General features: G+C 42.8%; 2 protein-coding genes across 2 annotated transcripts in view; both read right to left on the bottom strand.

The window, feature by feature from the left end:
- Positions 1-16,393, bottom strand: part of DHX16 (DEAH-box helicase 16) — a 116,927-nt gene that overhangs the window by 48,315 nt on the left and 52,219 nt on the right. The window lies entirely within an intron of this gene.
- PPP1R10 (protein phosphatase 1 regulatory subunit 10) lies at positions 2,313-16,371 on the bottom strand. Its single transcript, XM_064737480.1, has 7 exons — positions 16,241-16,371; positions 15,230-15,826; positions 13,565-13,611; positions 6,789-6,907; positions 6,619-6,705; positions 2,988-3,123; positions 2,313-2,330 (listed from the first exon to the last, which is right to left on the bottom strand). The coding sequence occupies exons 4-7, from the start codon at positions 6,893-6,895 to the stop codon at positions 2,313-2,315; spliced, it is 348 nt and encodes a 115-aa protein (XP_064593550.1). The 5' UTR covers positions 6,896-6,907; positions 13,565-13,611; positions 15,230-15,826; positions 16,241-16,371.

The following is a 16,393-nucleotide window of genomic DNA, read 5'->3' as shown; positions in this document are numbered from 1 at the left end:
CCCCAAATGCCACCTGAGTGTCCCTAAGGGCCCTGGAAGGGCTTTAAAATGAGACAAAATCACTTTAAATGAGACAAGAGTCCCTTTAAATGAGACAGAAATCACTTTGGACCGGGACAAAACCAACTCTGAGTATCCCCAAATGCCACCTGTGATGTCCCCAGGTGCCCCCCCAGTGTCCCCAAATGCCCCCCCCAGTGTCCCCAGGTGCCATCTGAGTGTCCCCAAATCTCCTGGAAGGGCTTTAAATGAGGCAAAATCACTTTGGATTGGGACAAAACACATTCTGAGTGTCCCCAAGTGCCATCCCAGTGTCCCCAAATGGCACCTGTGATGTCCCCAATGTCCCCAAGTGCCACCTGAGTGTCCCCAAAGCCTCTGAAAGGACTTTCAATGAGGCAAAAATCACTTTGGACCAGGACAAAACCCACTCTGAGTGTCCCCAAAACCCACACCAGTGTCCCCAGGTGCCACCTGAGTGTCCCCAAGGGCCCTGGAAGGGCTTTAAATGAGGTAAAACATATTCTGGGTGTCCCCAAATGCCACCTGGGATGTCCCCAAATGCAGCCTAAATGTCCCCAAGTGCCCCCAGGTGTCCCCAAATGCCACCTGAGTGTCCCCAAAGCCTCTGAAAGGGCTTTCAATGAGGCAAAAATCACTTTGGAGTGGCACAAAACCCACTCTGAGCGTCCCCAAGTGCCACCTGTGATGTCCCCAAATGCCACCCCAGTGTCCCAAAGTGCCACCTGAATGTCCCCAAATCCCACTCTGAGTGTCCCCAAGTGCCACCTGTGATGTTCCCAAATGCCCCCCAGTGTCCCCAAATGCCCCCAGGTGCCCCCCAGTGTCCCCAAATGCCATCTGAGTGCCCCCAAATCTCCTGGAAGGGCTTTAAATGAGATGAAAATCACTTTAAATGAGGCAAAAATCACTTTAGATGTGACAAAAATCACTTTGGATCGGGACAAATCCCACTCTGAGTGTCCCCAAATGCCACCTGTGATGTTCCCAAATCCCACTCTGAGTGTCCCCAAGGGCCCTGGAAGGGCTTCAAATGAGACAAAAATCACTTTAGAGGGGGACAAAACCCACTTGGAGTGTCCCCAGGTGCCACCCCAGTGTCCCCAGGTGCCACCTGAGTGCCTCCAAATGCCAGCCGAGTGTCCCTAAGGGCCCTGGAAGGGCTTCCAATGAGCCAAAAATCACTTTAAATGAGACAAAAACCACTTTAGAGCAGGACCAGACCAACTCTGAGTGTCCCCAAATGCCCCCCCCCAGTGTCCTCAAATACCCCCAGTGTCCCCAAGTGCCACCTGTGATGTCCCCAAATGCCACCTCAGTGTCCCCAGGTGCCACCCCAGTGTCCCCAAAGCCTCTGGAAGGGCTTTAAATGAGGCAAAATCACTTTAGATGTGACAAAAATCACTTTGGAGCAGAACAAAACCCACTCTGAATGTCCCCAGGTGCCACCTGTGATGTCCCCAGTGTCCCCAAGTGCCACCCCAGTATCCCAAAGTGCCACCTGAATGTCCCCAAATCCTACTCTGAGTGTCCCCAGTGCCACCTGTGATGTCCCCACATGTCCCCCCAGTGTCCCCAAATGCCCCCAGGTGCCCCCCAGTGTCCCCAAATGCCATCTGAGTGCCCCCAAATCCCCTGGAAGGGCTTTAAATGAGACAAAAATCACTTTAAATGAGGCAAAAATCACTTTAGATGTGACAAAAATCACTTTGGAGCAGGACAAACCCACTCGGGAGTGTCCCCAAATGCCACCTGTGGTGTCCCCAATGTCCCCAAATGCCACTCTGAGTGTCCCCAAGTGCCCCCCAGTGTCCCCAAGGGCCACCTGAGTCTCTCCAAGGGCCCTAGAAGGGCTTTCAATGATACAAAAATCACTTTAGATGTGACAAAAACCACTTTAGAGCAGGACAAAACCAACTTTGACACCCCAGTGTCCCCAGGTGCCACCTGAGTGCCCCCAAGGGCCCTGGAAGGGCTTTAAATGAGGCAAAATCACTTTAAATGAGGCAAAAATCACTTTGGATTGGGACAAATCCCACTCTGAGTGTCCCCAAATGCCCCCCAGTGTCCCCAAATGCCCCCCAGTGTCCCCAAATGCCACCTGTGATGTCCCCAAATGCAGCCTGAGTGTCCCCAAATGCCACCCCAGTGTCTCCAAGGGCCCTGGAAGGGCTTTCAATGATACAAAAATCACTCTAAATGAGACAAAAATCACTTTAGAGCAGGACAAATCCCACTCTGAGTGTCCCCAAATGCCACCTGTGATGTCCCCAAATGCCACCCAGGTGTCCCTAAGGGCCCTGGAAGGGCTTTCAATGATACAAAAATCACTTTAAATGAGAAAAAACCCACTTTAGAGCAGGACAAAACCAACTCTGAGTGTCCCCAAGTGCCACCCCAGTGTCCCCAGGTGCCACCTGTGATGTCACCAAGGGCCCTGGAAGGGCTTTAAATGAGGCAAAACATATTCTGGGTGTCCCCAGATGCCATCCCAGTGTCCCCAAATCCCACTCTGAGTGCCCCCAAGGGCCCTGGAAGGGCTTTAAAATGAGACATAAGTCACTTTAAATAAGACAAAACCCATTCTGGGTGTCCCCAAATGCCACCTGTGATGTCCCCAAATGCCACTTGTGATGTCCCCAAACGCCCCCCAGTGTCCCCAAAGCCTCTGAAAGGGCTTTAAATGAGGAAAAATCACTTTAGATGTGACAAAAATCACTCTAAATGAGGCAAAAATCACTTTAGAGCAGGACAAATCCCACTCTGAGTGTCCCCAGGTGCCACCCCAGTGTCCCCAGGTGCCATCTGAGTGCCCCCAAATGAGGTAAAAGTCACTTTGGATCGGGACAAATCCCACTCTGAGTGTCCCCAAAACCCACTCTGAGTGTCCCCAAATGCCCCCCAATGTCCCCAAATGCCCCCCAGATGCCCCCAGGTGTCCCCCAATGCCCCCCAGGTGCCCAGACCTGTTTCAGGTGCTCCACGGTGAGCGGGAGGTGCTGCAGCGTCAGCAGCAGCTGCTGCAGGAAGGGAACGTTGTTGGCGGCCTTGGAGCCCGTCAGCCACGTGTTGAGCAGCTTGTAGCCCCCGATGCGGATGAACCTGAGGGGAAAAACGGGAATTTTATCCAAATTCAGGCAGGAAAACATTTATTCTGTTAAAATGTGCACAAATCTACCAGCAGGTCAAAAAAAACCCCGTCAAAATCGGCCAAAATACAGCCAAAATCCAAAATAAATCAGTTTTTCATCATCATTACTGGGTCCTGATGAACCTGAGGGAAAAAATTTGGAATTTTGTCCAGGTCCAGACAGGAAAACCTTTATTCTGTTAAAATGTGCCCAAATCTACCAGAAGATCAAAAAAAACCCCGTCAAAATCTGCCAAAATACAGCCAAAATCCAAAATAAATCAGTTTTTCCACATGTACTAAGTTTAAATGAACCTGAGGGAAAAAATTTGGAATTTTGTCCAGGTTCAGGCAGAAAAAACCTTCATTCTGTCAAAATCTGCTGAAATGAACTTGAAATTTTAAAAAAATCCCATCAAAATCGGCCAAAATGCACCCAAAATCCAAAATAAATCAGTTTTTTCCATGTGTACTAAGTCTGGATGGATCTGAGGGAAAAAATTTGGAATTTTGTCCAGGTTCAGGCAGGAAAACCTTAATTCTGTCAAAATATTCCTGAATCTACCAGCAGATAGAAAAAAACCCCGTCAAAATCAGCCAAAATCCAAAATAAATCCATTATTTCCATGTCATTACTGATTACGGATGAACCTGAGGGAAAAAATTTGGAATTTTGTCCAGGTCCAGACAGGAAAACCTTTATTCTGTTAAAAACTGCTGAAATGTACTTGAAATTTTAAAAAAATCCTGTCAAAATCTGCCAAAATACACCCAAAATCCAAAATAAAGCCATTTTTCCATGTGATTCCTAAGTCTGGATGAATCTGAGGGAAAAAATTTGGAATTTTGTCCAGATCCAGACAGGAAAACCTTTATTCTGTTAAAATCTGCTGAAATGTACTTGAAATTTTAAAAAAATCTCATCAAAATCTGCCAAAATACACCCAAAATCCAAAATAAATCAGTTTTTCCATGTGTACTAAGTCTGGATGAATCTGAGGGAAAAAATTTGGAATTTTATCCAGATTCAGGCAGGAAAACATTTATTCTGTCAAAATGTGCACAAATCTACCAGAACATCAAAAAAAACCCCGTCAAAATCGGCCAAAATACACCCAAAATCCAAAATAAAGCCATTTTTTATCATCATTACTGGGCCCTGATGAACCTGAGGGAAAAAATTTGGAATTTTATCCAGGTCCAGACAGGAAAACATTTATTCTGTCAAAATCTTCCAAAATCTACCAGAATATCAAAAAAAATCCCCATCAAAATACACCCAAAATCCAAAATAAATCAGTTTTTCCACATGTACTAAGTCTGGATGAACCTGAGGGAAAAAATTTGGAATTTTGTCCGGGTTCAGGCAGGAAAACGTTTATTCTGTTAAAATGTGCACAAATCTACCAGAAGATCAAAAAAAACCCCGTCAAAATCGGCCAAAATACACCCAAAATCCAAAATAAATCCATTTTTCCATGTGATTCCTAAGTCTGGATGAACCTGAGGGAAAAAATTTGGAATTTTGTCCGGATTCAGGCAGGAAAACATTTATTCTGTTAAAATGTGCACAAATCTACCAGAAGGTCAAAAAAAACCCCGTCAAAATCGGCCAAAATACAGCCAAAATCCAAAATAAATCAGTTTTTCATCATCATTACTGAGGTAAAAAATTTGGAATTTTATCCAGGTCCACAGAAGAAAACCTTTATTCTGTCAAAATCTTCCTGAATCTACCAAAAGTTCAAAAAAAATCCTGTCACAATCTGCCAAAATACACCCAAAATCCAAAATAAATCAGTTTTTCCATGTGTACTAAGTCTGGATGAATCTGAGGGAAAAAATTTGGAATTTTGTCCGGATTCAGGCAGGAAAACATTTATTCTGTCAAAATCTTCCTGAATCTACCAAAAGTTCAAAAAAAACCCCGTCAAAATCGGCCAAAATACACCCAAAATCCAAAATAAATCAGTTTTTCATCATTACTGGGTCCTGATGAACTTGAGGGAAAAAATTGGAATTTTGGAAAGATCCATCCAGGAAAATCTAAAAATCCTCTCAAAATTCCAATTTTTTCTGTGCTTACTTGGCTTAAGGATAAAATGTGAGGGGAAAAAATTGGAATTTTGGAAAATTCTGGCCAGGAAAATCTCAAACCCACCCAAATTTCCCTCAAAAATCCAATTTTTCCCTGTGCTCACTTGGCTTAAGGATGAAATGTGAGGGGAAAAAATTGGAATTTTGGAAAATTCTGGCCAGGAAAAACCTCAAAATCCACCCAAAAATCCAATTTTTCCATGTGCTTGCTTGGCTTAAGGATAAAATGTGAGGGGAAAAAATTGGAATTTTGGAAAGATCTGGCCGGGAAAACCTCAAATCCACCCAAAATTCCCCAAAAATGGAATTAAAATCCAATTTTCCCTGTGCTTACTTGGCCTGAGGATAAAATGTGAGGGGAAAAAATTGGAATTCCAGAAGGATCCATCCCGGAAAAACCTCAAATCCACCCAAAATTTCTCCAAAATCCTCTCAAAAATCAGATTTTCTCTGGGCTTGCTTGGCCTGAAAATGAAACCTGAGGGGAAAAAATTGGAATTTTGGAAAATTCTGGCTGGGAAAACCTCAAACCCACCCAAATTCCCCAAAAATGGAATTAAAAATCCGATTTTGCTGACTTGTTGAGGATGAAACCTGAGGGGAAAAAGTTGGAATTTTGGAGAGATCCATCTAGGAAAAACCTCAAAAATCCAATTTTTCCATGTGCTTGCTTGGCTTAAGGACTAAATATGAGGGAAAAAATTTGGAATTTTGGAAAGATCTGGCCGGGAAAAACCTCAAATCCACCCAAAAGTTCCCAAAATTCCTCAAAAATTCCAATTTTTCCATGTGCTTACTTGGCCTGAGAATGAAACCTGAGGGGAAAAAGTTGGAATTTTGGAGAGATCCATCCAGGAAAAATCTAAAAATCCCCTCAAAAATCCAATTTTTTCTGTGCTCACTTGGTTTAAGGATAAATTGTGAGGGGAAAAAGTTGAAATTCTGGAAAGGTCTGGTCAAGAAACCTCAAAACCACCCAAAATCCCCTCAAAAATCCAATTTTTCCATGTGCTCACTTGGCTTAAGGATAAATTGTGAGGGAAAAAAAGTGGGAATTTTGGAAAGATCCATCCAGGAAAACCTCAAACCCACCCAAACCCACCCAAAATCCCCAAAAATGGAATTAAAATCCAATTTTCCATGTGCTCACTTGTTGAGGATGAAACCTGAGGGGAAAAATTTGGAATTTTGGAGAGATCCATCCAGGAAAAACTTCAAAAATCTGATTTTTTCTGTGCTTGCTTGGCTTAAGGACTAAATATGAGGGAAAAAAACGGGAATTTTGGAAAATTCTGGCCAGGAAAACCTCAAACCCACCCAAACCCACCCAAAATCCCCAAAAATGGAATTAAAAATCGAATTTTGCTGACTTGTTGAGGATGTCGTGGGCGCGGGTCTGCAGGAGGATGTTCAGGTAAATGCAGCGGCTCACCATCTTCTGCGAGTCCTTCATCAGGCTAATTAACACAATTAACACAATTAGGGATGGGAATGCACAGAAAGGTGGGAAAGGTGAATAAAGGAGGGTTTGGGGTCTCACCTGAAGATTTTGGAGATCCCGTCCATGGTTTTGACCTCCCCATCCCGGCCCAGGAAACAATCGAGGCCCTTCAGGAGCTCCCGGGGGTCGATGGGGCCGGAGCCCATGGCAGGAGCGGGCTGGGAAAAATGGGAAAAATGTGAGGAAAAATGGGAAAATGGGGGAATATATGGGGGAATATATGGGAAAAAATGGGGGAAAATAGGGGGGAATATATGGGGAAAATTGGGGAAAATGGGGGAATACATGGGGAAAAAATTGAAAAAAATGGGGGAAAATAGGGGGAATATATGGGGAAAATTGGGGAAAATAGGGGGAAAAATGGGTGAAAAAAGGGGGGAATATATGGGGGAAAATGGGAAAAAATTGGGAAAAATGTGAGGAAAATGGGGAGAAAAATGGGGGAAAATATGGGGAAAAATTGGGGAAAATATGGGGAAAATTGGGTGAAAAAAGGGTGAATAAAGGGGGAAATATATGGGGAAAAATGGGGAAAAAATTGGGAGAAAATGGGGGAAATATATGGGGGAATATATGGGAAAAAAAGGGGAAAAAAGGGGGGAAAATATGGGGAAAATTGGGTGAAAAAAGGGGGGAATATATGGGGGAAAATGGGAGAAAAATGGGGGAATATACGGGGAAAATTTGAAAAAAAATGGGGGGAAAATAGGGGGAAAATATGGGAAAAATTGGGTGAAAAATGGGTGAAAAAAGGGGGAATATACAGGGAAAATTTGAAAAAAATGGGGGAAAATAGGGGGGAAAAGGGGGAAAAGGGGGAAATATATGGGGGAAAAATTGAAAAAAAATGGGGGAAAATATGGGGGAATATATGGGAAAAATTGGGGAAAATGGGGGGAAAAAGGGGGGAAAATATGGGGAAAATTGGGTGAAAAAAGGGGGGAATATATGGGGAAAAATGGGGGAAAAAGGGGGGAATATATGGGAGGAAATGGGAGAAAAATTGGGGAAAATATGGGGAAAATTGGGTGAAAAATTGGGAAAAATGTGAGGAAAATGGAGAGAAAAAAGGGGGAAAATATGGGGGAATATATGGGGAAAATTGGGTGAAAAAAGGGGGAAATATATGGGGAAAAAATGGGAAAAATTGGGGAAAATGGGGGAAAAATGGGGGGAAAAATGGGGGAAATTGGGGGGGAAAAATTGAAAAAAAATGGGGGAAAAAGGGGGGAATATATGGGGGGAAATGGGAGAAAAATTGGGGAAAATGTGAGGAAAATGGGGGGAAAGAATGGGGGAAAAATTGGGAAAAATGTGGGAAAATGGGAGAAAAATGAGGAAAAATATGGGGAAAATTGGGGGAAAAAAGGGGAGAAATAGGGGGGGAAATGGGAGAAAAATTGGGAAAAATGGGGAGAAAAATGGGGGAAAAATAGGGGAAAAATTGGGGAAAATATGGGGGAAAATTTGGTGAAAAAAGGGGGAATATATGGGGGGAAATGCGAGAAAAATTGGGAAAAATGGGGGAAAATAGGGGGGAATATATGGGGAAAATTGGGTGAAAAATGGGTGAAAAAAGGGGGAAATATATGGGGGAAAATGGGAGAAAAATTGGGAAAAATGTGAGGAAAATCAGGAGAAAAATGGGGAAAAAATGGGGGAAATATATGGGGAAAAAATTGAAAAAAATGGGGGAAAATAGGGGGGAATATATGGGGAAAATTGGGTGAAAAATGGGGAAAATATGGGGGAAAATAGGGGGGAAATGAGGGAAAAATGGGTGAAAAAAGGGGGAAAACAGGCGGGAATATATGGGGAAATGGGAGAAAAATTGGGAAAAATGTGAGGAAAATGGAGAGAAAAATGGGGAAAATATGGGGAAAAATTGGGAAAAATGTGAGGAAAATAGGGAAAAATATGGGGAAAATTGGGTGAAAAAAGGCGGGAATATATGGGGGAAAATGGGGAAAAATTGGGAAAAATGGGGAGAAAAATGGGGGAAAATAGGGGGGAAAATATGGGAAAAATTGGGTGAAAAATGGGGGAATATATGGGGAAAATTTGAAAAAAAATTGGGGAAAATGGGAGAAAAATTGGGAAAAAAGTGAGGAAAATGGGGAGAAAAATGGGGGAATATATGGGGAAAACTTGAAAAAATGGGGGAAAATAGGGGGAATTTATGGGGAAAATTGGGTGAAAAATGGGTGGAAAAAGGGGGGAATATATGGGGGAAATGGGGAAACATTGGGAAAAATGGGGAGAAAAATGGGGGGAAATAGGAGGGATATATGGGGAAATTAGGTGAAAATTGGGTGAAAAAAGGGGGGAATATATGGGAAAAAATTGAAAAAAAAAGGGGGAAAATAGGGGGGAATATATGGGGAAAATTGGGTGAAAAATGGGTGAAAAATGGGTGAAAAATGGGGGAAATATATGGGGAAAATTGGGGGAAAAAATGGGGGAATATATGGGGGGAAATGGGGAAAAATTGGGAAAAATGGGGAGAAAAATGGGGGGAAATAGGGGGGGATATATGGGGGAAAAAGGGGGGAATATATGGGGGAAAATTGGGAAAAATGTGAGGAAAATGGGGAGAAAAATGGGGAAAATATGGGGAAAATTGGGTGAAAAAAGGGGGGAAAATGGAGGAAAATGGAAATAAAATGGGGAGAAAAAATGGGGGAAAATGGAAAAAAATAGGGAGAAAAATACGGAGAAAATGGGGAAAAGATAGGGGGGAAATGGAAAAAAAATTGGGGGAAAATGGGAGGAAAATGGGGAGAAAAATGTAGGAAAATGGAAAAATATGGGGGGGAAAAGGAGGGAAAATATGGGGAGAAAATGAGAGAAAAATGGGGAAAATATGGGGGAAAATATGACAGAAAATGGGAGAAGAATTGGGAGAAAATATGGGGAAAAATGGGGAGGAAAATAAGGGAAAAATGGGGGAAAAAGGAGAAAAAAATGGGAGAAAAAATGGGAGAAAAATGGGGGAAAATGGAACAAAATGGAAGAAAAAAGGGGGGAAAATGGGGAGAAAAATGGAAAAAAGGGGGGAAAATGGGGGAAAATATGGGGAAAAATAGGAAAAAAAAAGAAACAAAATTGGTAAAAATAGGAAAATAAAGGGGAAAAATAATGGGAAAAATAAAAGGGAAAATAAAGGGGAAAATAAATAAAGGGGAAAATTAAAGGGGAAAATAAAGGGAAAAATAAAAGGAAAAATAAAGGGAAAACCAAGGTCAGGAGCAGGGATTGGTGATAAAATAATGGAATATAAAAATTGCAGGGGTGAAATGAGAGCTGAGGGGAAATTGGTATTAAAGAGGGAAATTTGCTCTAAAAATGAGGAAATCAACCTCAAAAATCACCCCAAATGTGGGAAATCAATGCTGAAAATGAGAAATTGAAATAAAAGATGGAAAAGAAACCTAAAACGAGGAAATGAACCCAAAGGAGTGGAAAACAAACCCAGAAAATTCAAGAATTCAACCCGAAAAAAAGGAAATCAAGGCAGGAAATGGATCTGAAAATGAGGGAAATGAATTAGAAATGGTGGGAAAATATCAAATATTGGAAATCATCCTAAAAATGTGGGAATTACACCAAAAACTGCAAATAGGCCTCAAAAAGCTGGAAAATCACCCCAAAATCACAAAATTCTGCCCCAAAAATGGGAAATCAGCCCTAAAAACTGGGAAATCACCCCAAAAAGCTGGAAAATAACACTAAAAATGGGAAAATAACACTAAAAATGGGAAAATAACACTAAAAAAATGGGAAAATAACATTAAAAATGGGAAAATAACACTGAAAATGGGAAAATAACACTAAAAAATGGGAAAATAACACTAAAAAAATGGGAAAATAACACTGAAAATGGGAAAATAACATTAAAAATGGGAAAATAACACCAAAAAAATGGGAAAATAACATTAAAAATGGGAAAATAACACTGAAAATGGGAAAATAACACTAAAAATGGGAAAATAACACGAAAAATGGGAAAATAACATGAAAAAATGGGAATTCAACCTCAAAGAACTGGAAATTGCCCCCAAGATGGAAAAGAGCTTTAAAAAGCAGGAAATCAGAATTTAAAAGCTGGAAATAGGCCCCAAAAAGCAGGAAAATGACCCCAAAAAGTTGGAAATCGACCCTAAAATTATGGAAAACCACAATAAAAATGAGAATTTAAAACCAGAAATGGGAAATCAACTCCAAAACCTCAGAAATTCACCCCAAAATGCCAAAAAATGACCCCAAAATTCTGGAAAATGACCCCAAAAAGCAGGAAAATGACCCCAAAAAGTTGGAAATCGACCCTAAAATTATAGAAAACCACAATAAAAATGAGAATTTAAAACCAGAAATTGGAAATCAACTCCAAAACCTCAGAAATTGACCCCAAAATCCTGGAAAATGACCCCAAAAAGCAGGAAAATCCCCCAAAAAGTTGGAAATCGACCCTAAAATTATAGAAAATCACAATAGAAGTGAGAAATAAAACCCAAAAATGGGAAATCAACTCCAAAACCTCAGAAATTCACCCCAAAATGCTGGAAAATGACCCCAAAAAGCAGGAAAATGACCCCAAAAAGCTGAAAATTGACCCTAAAATTATGGAAAACCACAATAAAAATGAGAATTTAAAACCAGAAATTGGAAATCAACTCCAAAACCTCAGAAATTCACCCCAAAATGCTGGAAAATGACCCCAAAAAGCTGAAAATCGACCCTAAAATTATAAAAAACCACAATAAAAGTGAGAAATAAAACCCAAAAATGGGAAATCAACTCCAAAACCTCAGAAATTCACCCCAAAATGCTGGAAAATGACCCCAAAAATGAGAAAAATGACCCCAAAAAGCTGAAAATTGACCCTAAAATTATGGAAAACCACAATAAAAATGAGAATTTAAAACCAGAAATGGGAAATCAACTCCAAAACCTCAGAAATTCACCCCAAAATGCTGGAAAATGACCCCAAAAAGGAGAAAAATGACCCCAAAAATCTGAAAAACGACCCCAAAAAGGTCCCAGGGGAGTCCCAGCCCCCCCTCCCCTCTGCTGTCAATCCAATTAGCCGATTTATTAATTAATAAATCAATTAATTGCAATGTCAGCACTGGGGATGAGGATTTGGGGTCACACCATGGGGGGGACACAAACCCCGAGTTTTCCCCTCGTTAAATTTTTAATTTTAAAGTTAATTAAACTCATTAATAAACAAAAAGAGATAAAAATGTGTCATTGTCACCATTTTCCCTCATAAATTCATTAATTTTTTTGTTAATTACGAGCAGAGGGTGCAGGGGGGGCTCCCCAAGCACATCCCTGCCCCAGGTTCATTAACCAGGGGTTAATTAATGAGCTGCCAATTAACGAGGGGCCACATTTGGGGTGTCACATCCCCCCCCAAAGCCCAGGCCCTAATTAAACCCTCTGACTAATGAAGCAAGCATTAATTAACACCTCATTAATTAAGGCCAAACCCCCCCGTTAATGACCCGACGCTCAATCAGGGCCCTCCCTCCCTTCCTGGGGGGGTTTCAGGCTCTGACGTCATTAATCACCGCTAATTAGCGCCTCATTATGACCCAGTTTCCTTAATGAGGGCACGGGGAGGAGCTGGGGAGGATTTTTGAGCTTAAAACCTCTAAAAAATCCAAAAATCTCCAGTTTTGGGGTGAAAAATTGAAATTTTTGAGGTGGGGACAGCACCCAGAGCATGGGAAGCATTGAGTCCCCCCCCCAGTGTTAATTAATTAATTAAAGAGATTAATTAGGGGGGTCAGCAGTCCCCTCTGCAAAGACACAAGGAAAAGTTAAAGCAGCAGAAATTCCCCAAAAATAATCCCAAAATTGGGAGATTGAACCCCAAAATTGGGAGGTTTAACCCCAAATTCTCACTGTGACCTTTGACCCCCCCAAAATGAACGGGGGGGAACCAAAACCCCCCATGGGGGGGTCCCAGCAATGGGGGAGGGGCAAAATCCCCCCCCCCCAAAATGGATTTTGGGGTCCCCCCTTAATTTTTGGGGTCATCCCCCCTTTAAAGGACCTGGGGGTCCCCAAAATTTCCCCCAAAAAAGGGAAAAAATTCAATTTTTAAAGGGGGGGGCAAATCCGAACTCTTTCATTGAGGGCTGGGTCAAGGCCTGACCCCCCCTCCCCAAAATTGGGATTTTCCAGCATTTTTTGACTCGTTTTACCCCCTCAAAAATTGGGATTTTTCAGCATTTTTTGACTGGTTTTACCCCCGAAAATTGGGATTTTTCAGCATTTTTTGACTGGTTTTACCCCCGAAAATTGGGATTTTTCAGCATTTTTTGACTGGTTTTACCCCCCCAAAAATTGGGATTTTTCAGCATTTTTTGACTGGTTTTACCCCCCCAAAATTGGGATTTTTCAGCATTTTTTGACTGGTTTTACCCCCAAAAAAATGGATTTTTTTGGAGGGGGATTTAAGGGGGGAGCTGCTGATGCCCCCCATAAATAGGAAATGCTACCACTGGGGAGAAAAGGGAGGAATTAATGCCAAATAAATGGGTTTATTGATTAAAAAATGTGAATTTTCATGAGGGATCTCGGAGGTTTTTTACCCAAATCTGTGAAAATTTGAGGATAAAAAAGGAGGAAAAGCCCAACTCCCGACTGCCGCATGCACCAGGAGAGGGAAAAGGGGGAAAAAAGGGAATTTTTTGCACGTTTGAAAACCCTGCATCCAAAGGCCGTGAAATGGAATTAAGCCCCAAAAAAAAAAAAAAAAACAAAAAAAAAAAAAAAAAAAAAAAAAGGATTTTTTTGCTTACCCGGGTTGTGGCTGTTCCCTCCCTTTGCTGAAGTAAAGCTTCCTAAGCTGCAAAAACGGGGCAAAACCATTGAAAATCGGGAAAAAAATGGAGTTTTGGGGGTGTTCTCCCTCCCAAAATTCCGATTTTTTTTTGTTTTTTTGGGTTTTTTTTGGTTGGTTTTGGTGTGTGTGAGGAAAGGGGGGTGAAGCCCAGTGGTAGCATTTCCCTGTCACGATAAATTGATAAATTCAAGGTTATCAAAGGCTCCAGGACACTCCCAAATTCCCCAAAACCCCCCTGAAATCCCCCCCTCAAAAACGGGAAAAGAGAAAACACCAAAAATAATCAAAATCCTGTGGAAAAAAGGGGGAAAAAAGAGGATTTTGTGGGTCCTGCGGGTGGAAAGGGGGGGTTAAAAAGGGGATTTTAGGGAATAAAAAGGGATTTGAGGTGGTAAAAAAATGGAATTTTAAGGGGGGCCCCAGAGTGGGAGGGGCATCAACAACGAGGCCTCGGCGCCATTTTACAGCTGAGGATAAAACCCCTCAAATTCGGGAGTTTAAAAGGAATTTTGAGACATTTTTGAGGAATTTTTGAGGGTTTAAAAAGCGCGGGGGGGGGCGGGGGGGGAGGCACGACACACAGACACGAGCGACAAAGAGAACCGCGTCAAACCCGTTTTCCCCCCTCAAAAAATCCTAAAAAAACCCCCGGATTCGGGTTAAACCCCACCAAAATTAAAGAATTTAAAGCGGGGGGGGGTTAAGAAATAACCGGGGGGGTCAGAGCTGGAATAAAAACCCCCGCGAAAGCCGCGGAATTCTGAGGGGAAAAAGCGCGGATGGCGGCAAACAAAGCGCGGCCGCCATTTTGGAGCTGCCCTAGAAAGGCTCTGAGGGGAAGGGGGGGGGGGGAAACGCTTTAAAGTGAATTTCTGAGGGAAAAAATGCAGAATTTGGGCAAAGCTCGGCCTGCCTAGCAATCTTTATTGCTAGATTGCGACCCCCCCACCGGAATTTTACCCCAATCCCAAAAATTCCCCACCGAAAAGCTCGAATTTAACCTTTCCTCACCCCCCCCACCCCCACCCCACCCCGCGTTTCTCAGCGCAAAAAACAATCCTAAAATGGCACCTAAAAAATAAAAATAGGAAAGAAATCAGCTTGGTTTTTTTGTAATTTCCAACCTTTCCCCCCCCAGCCCCAGCCCCGCGCGGTTTTTTCCTCCCTTTCCCCCCCCCCCTAATTTTTTGGATTTTTTTGTCTATTTTTTTTTGCAATCTTTATGTACAGATTGCTCGCCGGGAATGCCCCGAAAATTCCCAAAATTCCCCGAATTCCGTCTCCCCCACCGCGCCATTAGTTTTTCTCGGGTTTTTGGGGCCATTTTCCAGCTTTTTGGGGAGGTTTTTTTGCGGGTTTTGGGTTTTTGTTTTGTTTTTTTAAACCGTGGGAGCTGCTCGTGGACCCCTCCTCCTCCTCCGAAACCGCTTTTTTCTCCCGAAATCCCCCCAAAATTTCCATTTTCACCACCTTTAGGCACAGCCCACGTCCTCCTCAAGCACACGGGGGGGGTTCTTCCTCCCATTATTTTTGCTCTTTGTGACAAATAACTTTTTAAAGGGTTTTTTTCTTGTATTTTTTAAAGGGTAAGGGGGGAGCCTGCTGAAAATTCAACACTTACTATCCAATTTTTTTTCTCAGCCGACAGCGCTTCAAGGTTTGGATTTTGGCATTTGGAGGTGGTGTTAAAGCCAAAAAATTCGTTTGTTTTTAATCATGGCTTTAAAAAAACGCAGCAACTTTTTTTTTGCAGCTTGACGGGTATTTTGGGTATATTTTTAAGTTTTTTTTTGTTTTCCTTGGGTTTTCTTATTTTTTAAAGCCCTAAAGGAGTGGATCGAGCTTAACTGGTCGAGCTAGAAACCAAAAAATAATAATGAAAAAAAAAAAAGTTGCCTGGGTTTTTTTTTTTTCTGCTCGAAAAAAAAGTGGGTTTTGCCTTTGTTTTGTTTTAGGGAAAGAAGAGGGAAATATGTTTTTTAAAGTGGCAGTTTCCTTCGGGTTTGGAACGGCTTCCAAGGACGGTCCAAAGGACGGAGAGGCTGCGGCGGCTCTTCACGGCAAAGGGGGAGAGAAAACCTGGTTTTTCCTTCCCCTCTTTGTTGTATATTTATATATTTTTGTTGTTTTGTTCGCGTTTTGTATTGTATTTTGTATTGTTTGTATTGGTTTGTTCTCTCGTGGTAAAGGCGACGGCGTCTCTCAAGACCAACCAAACCTGGAGCGGGGGAAAGGAAAAATAAAAGGGGGGGGGAAGGTGGGGGATGGGCATAACGATAAAAAAAAAGGGAAAAAAATTGAAAAAAAAAGAAATTAGAAGCGAAGAAGAAAAGACACGAAACGATTAGAAGCTGTTATCCCCGGGGAGAATTTAGAGCTTTAAAGCGGGGAAAAAGGAAAAAAAACATCGAGGAAACGCCCTTGGGGGGGGGGGGGGGGGGCTCACCTCGGAGGCAACGTGAGGGCGGCGGCGGCCCCGGAGGGGCTCTGGGACGGGGCAAGCCGCGTTTTTCCCCACATAAACGATGTGTGGCGCTTCTAGAGCCCACTCAAAGCCAAAAAAAGGGGAAAAAACCCCCCGCGCCCCCTTCCCCGCCCGCAAAGCCCCGGCCCAGCGCAGCTCTTTACTCACCTCCACCAGCCTTCAGAATGGCGGCGGCACCACCGGGCGCGACATTTTATACCCGGCACGCCCCGCGCCTCGCCACGCCCCCCGCCGCGCGCTGGCCACGCCTCCCGCCCGTTAAGCCGCCCAACTGCGCCTGCGCGGGGTCCCCACCGCGCA

Source organism: Zonotrichia leucophrys, unplaced genomic scaffold (genome assembly GCF_028769735.1).
Source record: "Zonotrichia leucophrys gambelii isolate GWCS_2022_RI unplaced genomic scaffold, RI_Zleu_2.0 Scaffold_64_270646, whole genome shotgun sequence".
Classification (NCBI taxonomy): Eukaryota; Metazoa; Chordata; class Aves; order Passeriformes; family Passerellidae; genus Zonotrichia; species Zonotrichia leucophrys.
Note: the sequence above shows the minus strand (reverse complement) of the source record. Positions and strands in the feature narration are given on the sequence as shown.

Bases quoted from the DNA above. Each gene is read 5' to 3' on its own strand.
- PPP1R10 (XM_064737480.1), bottom strand. From the start codon at position 6,895: ATGGGCTCCGGCCCCATCGACCCCCGGGAGCTCCTGAAGGGCCTCGAT. The intron at 6,706-6,788 runs GTGAGACCCCAA...TGTGTTAATTAG, and splicing joins GGGATCTCCAAAATCTTCAG to CCTGATGAAGGACTCGCAGA. The intron at 3,124-6,618 runs GTCAGCAAAATT...TTTTCCCCTCAG, and splicing joins GCCCACGACATCCTCAACAA to GTTCATCCGCATCGGGGGCT.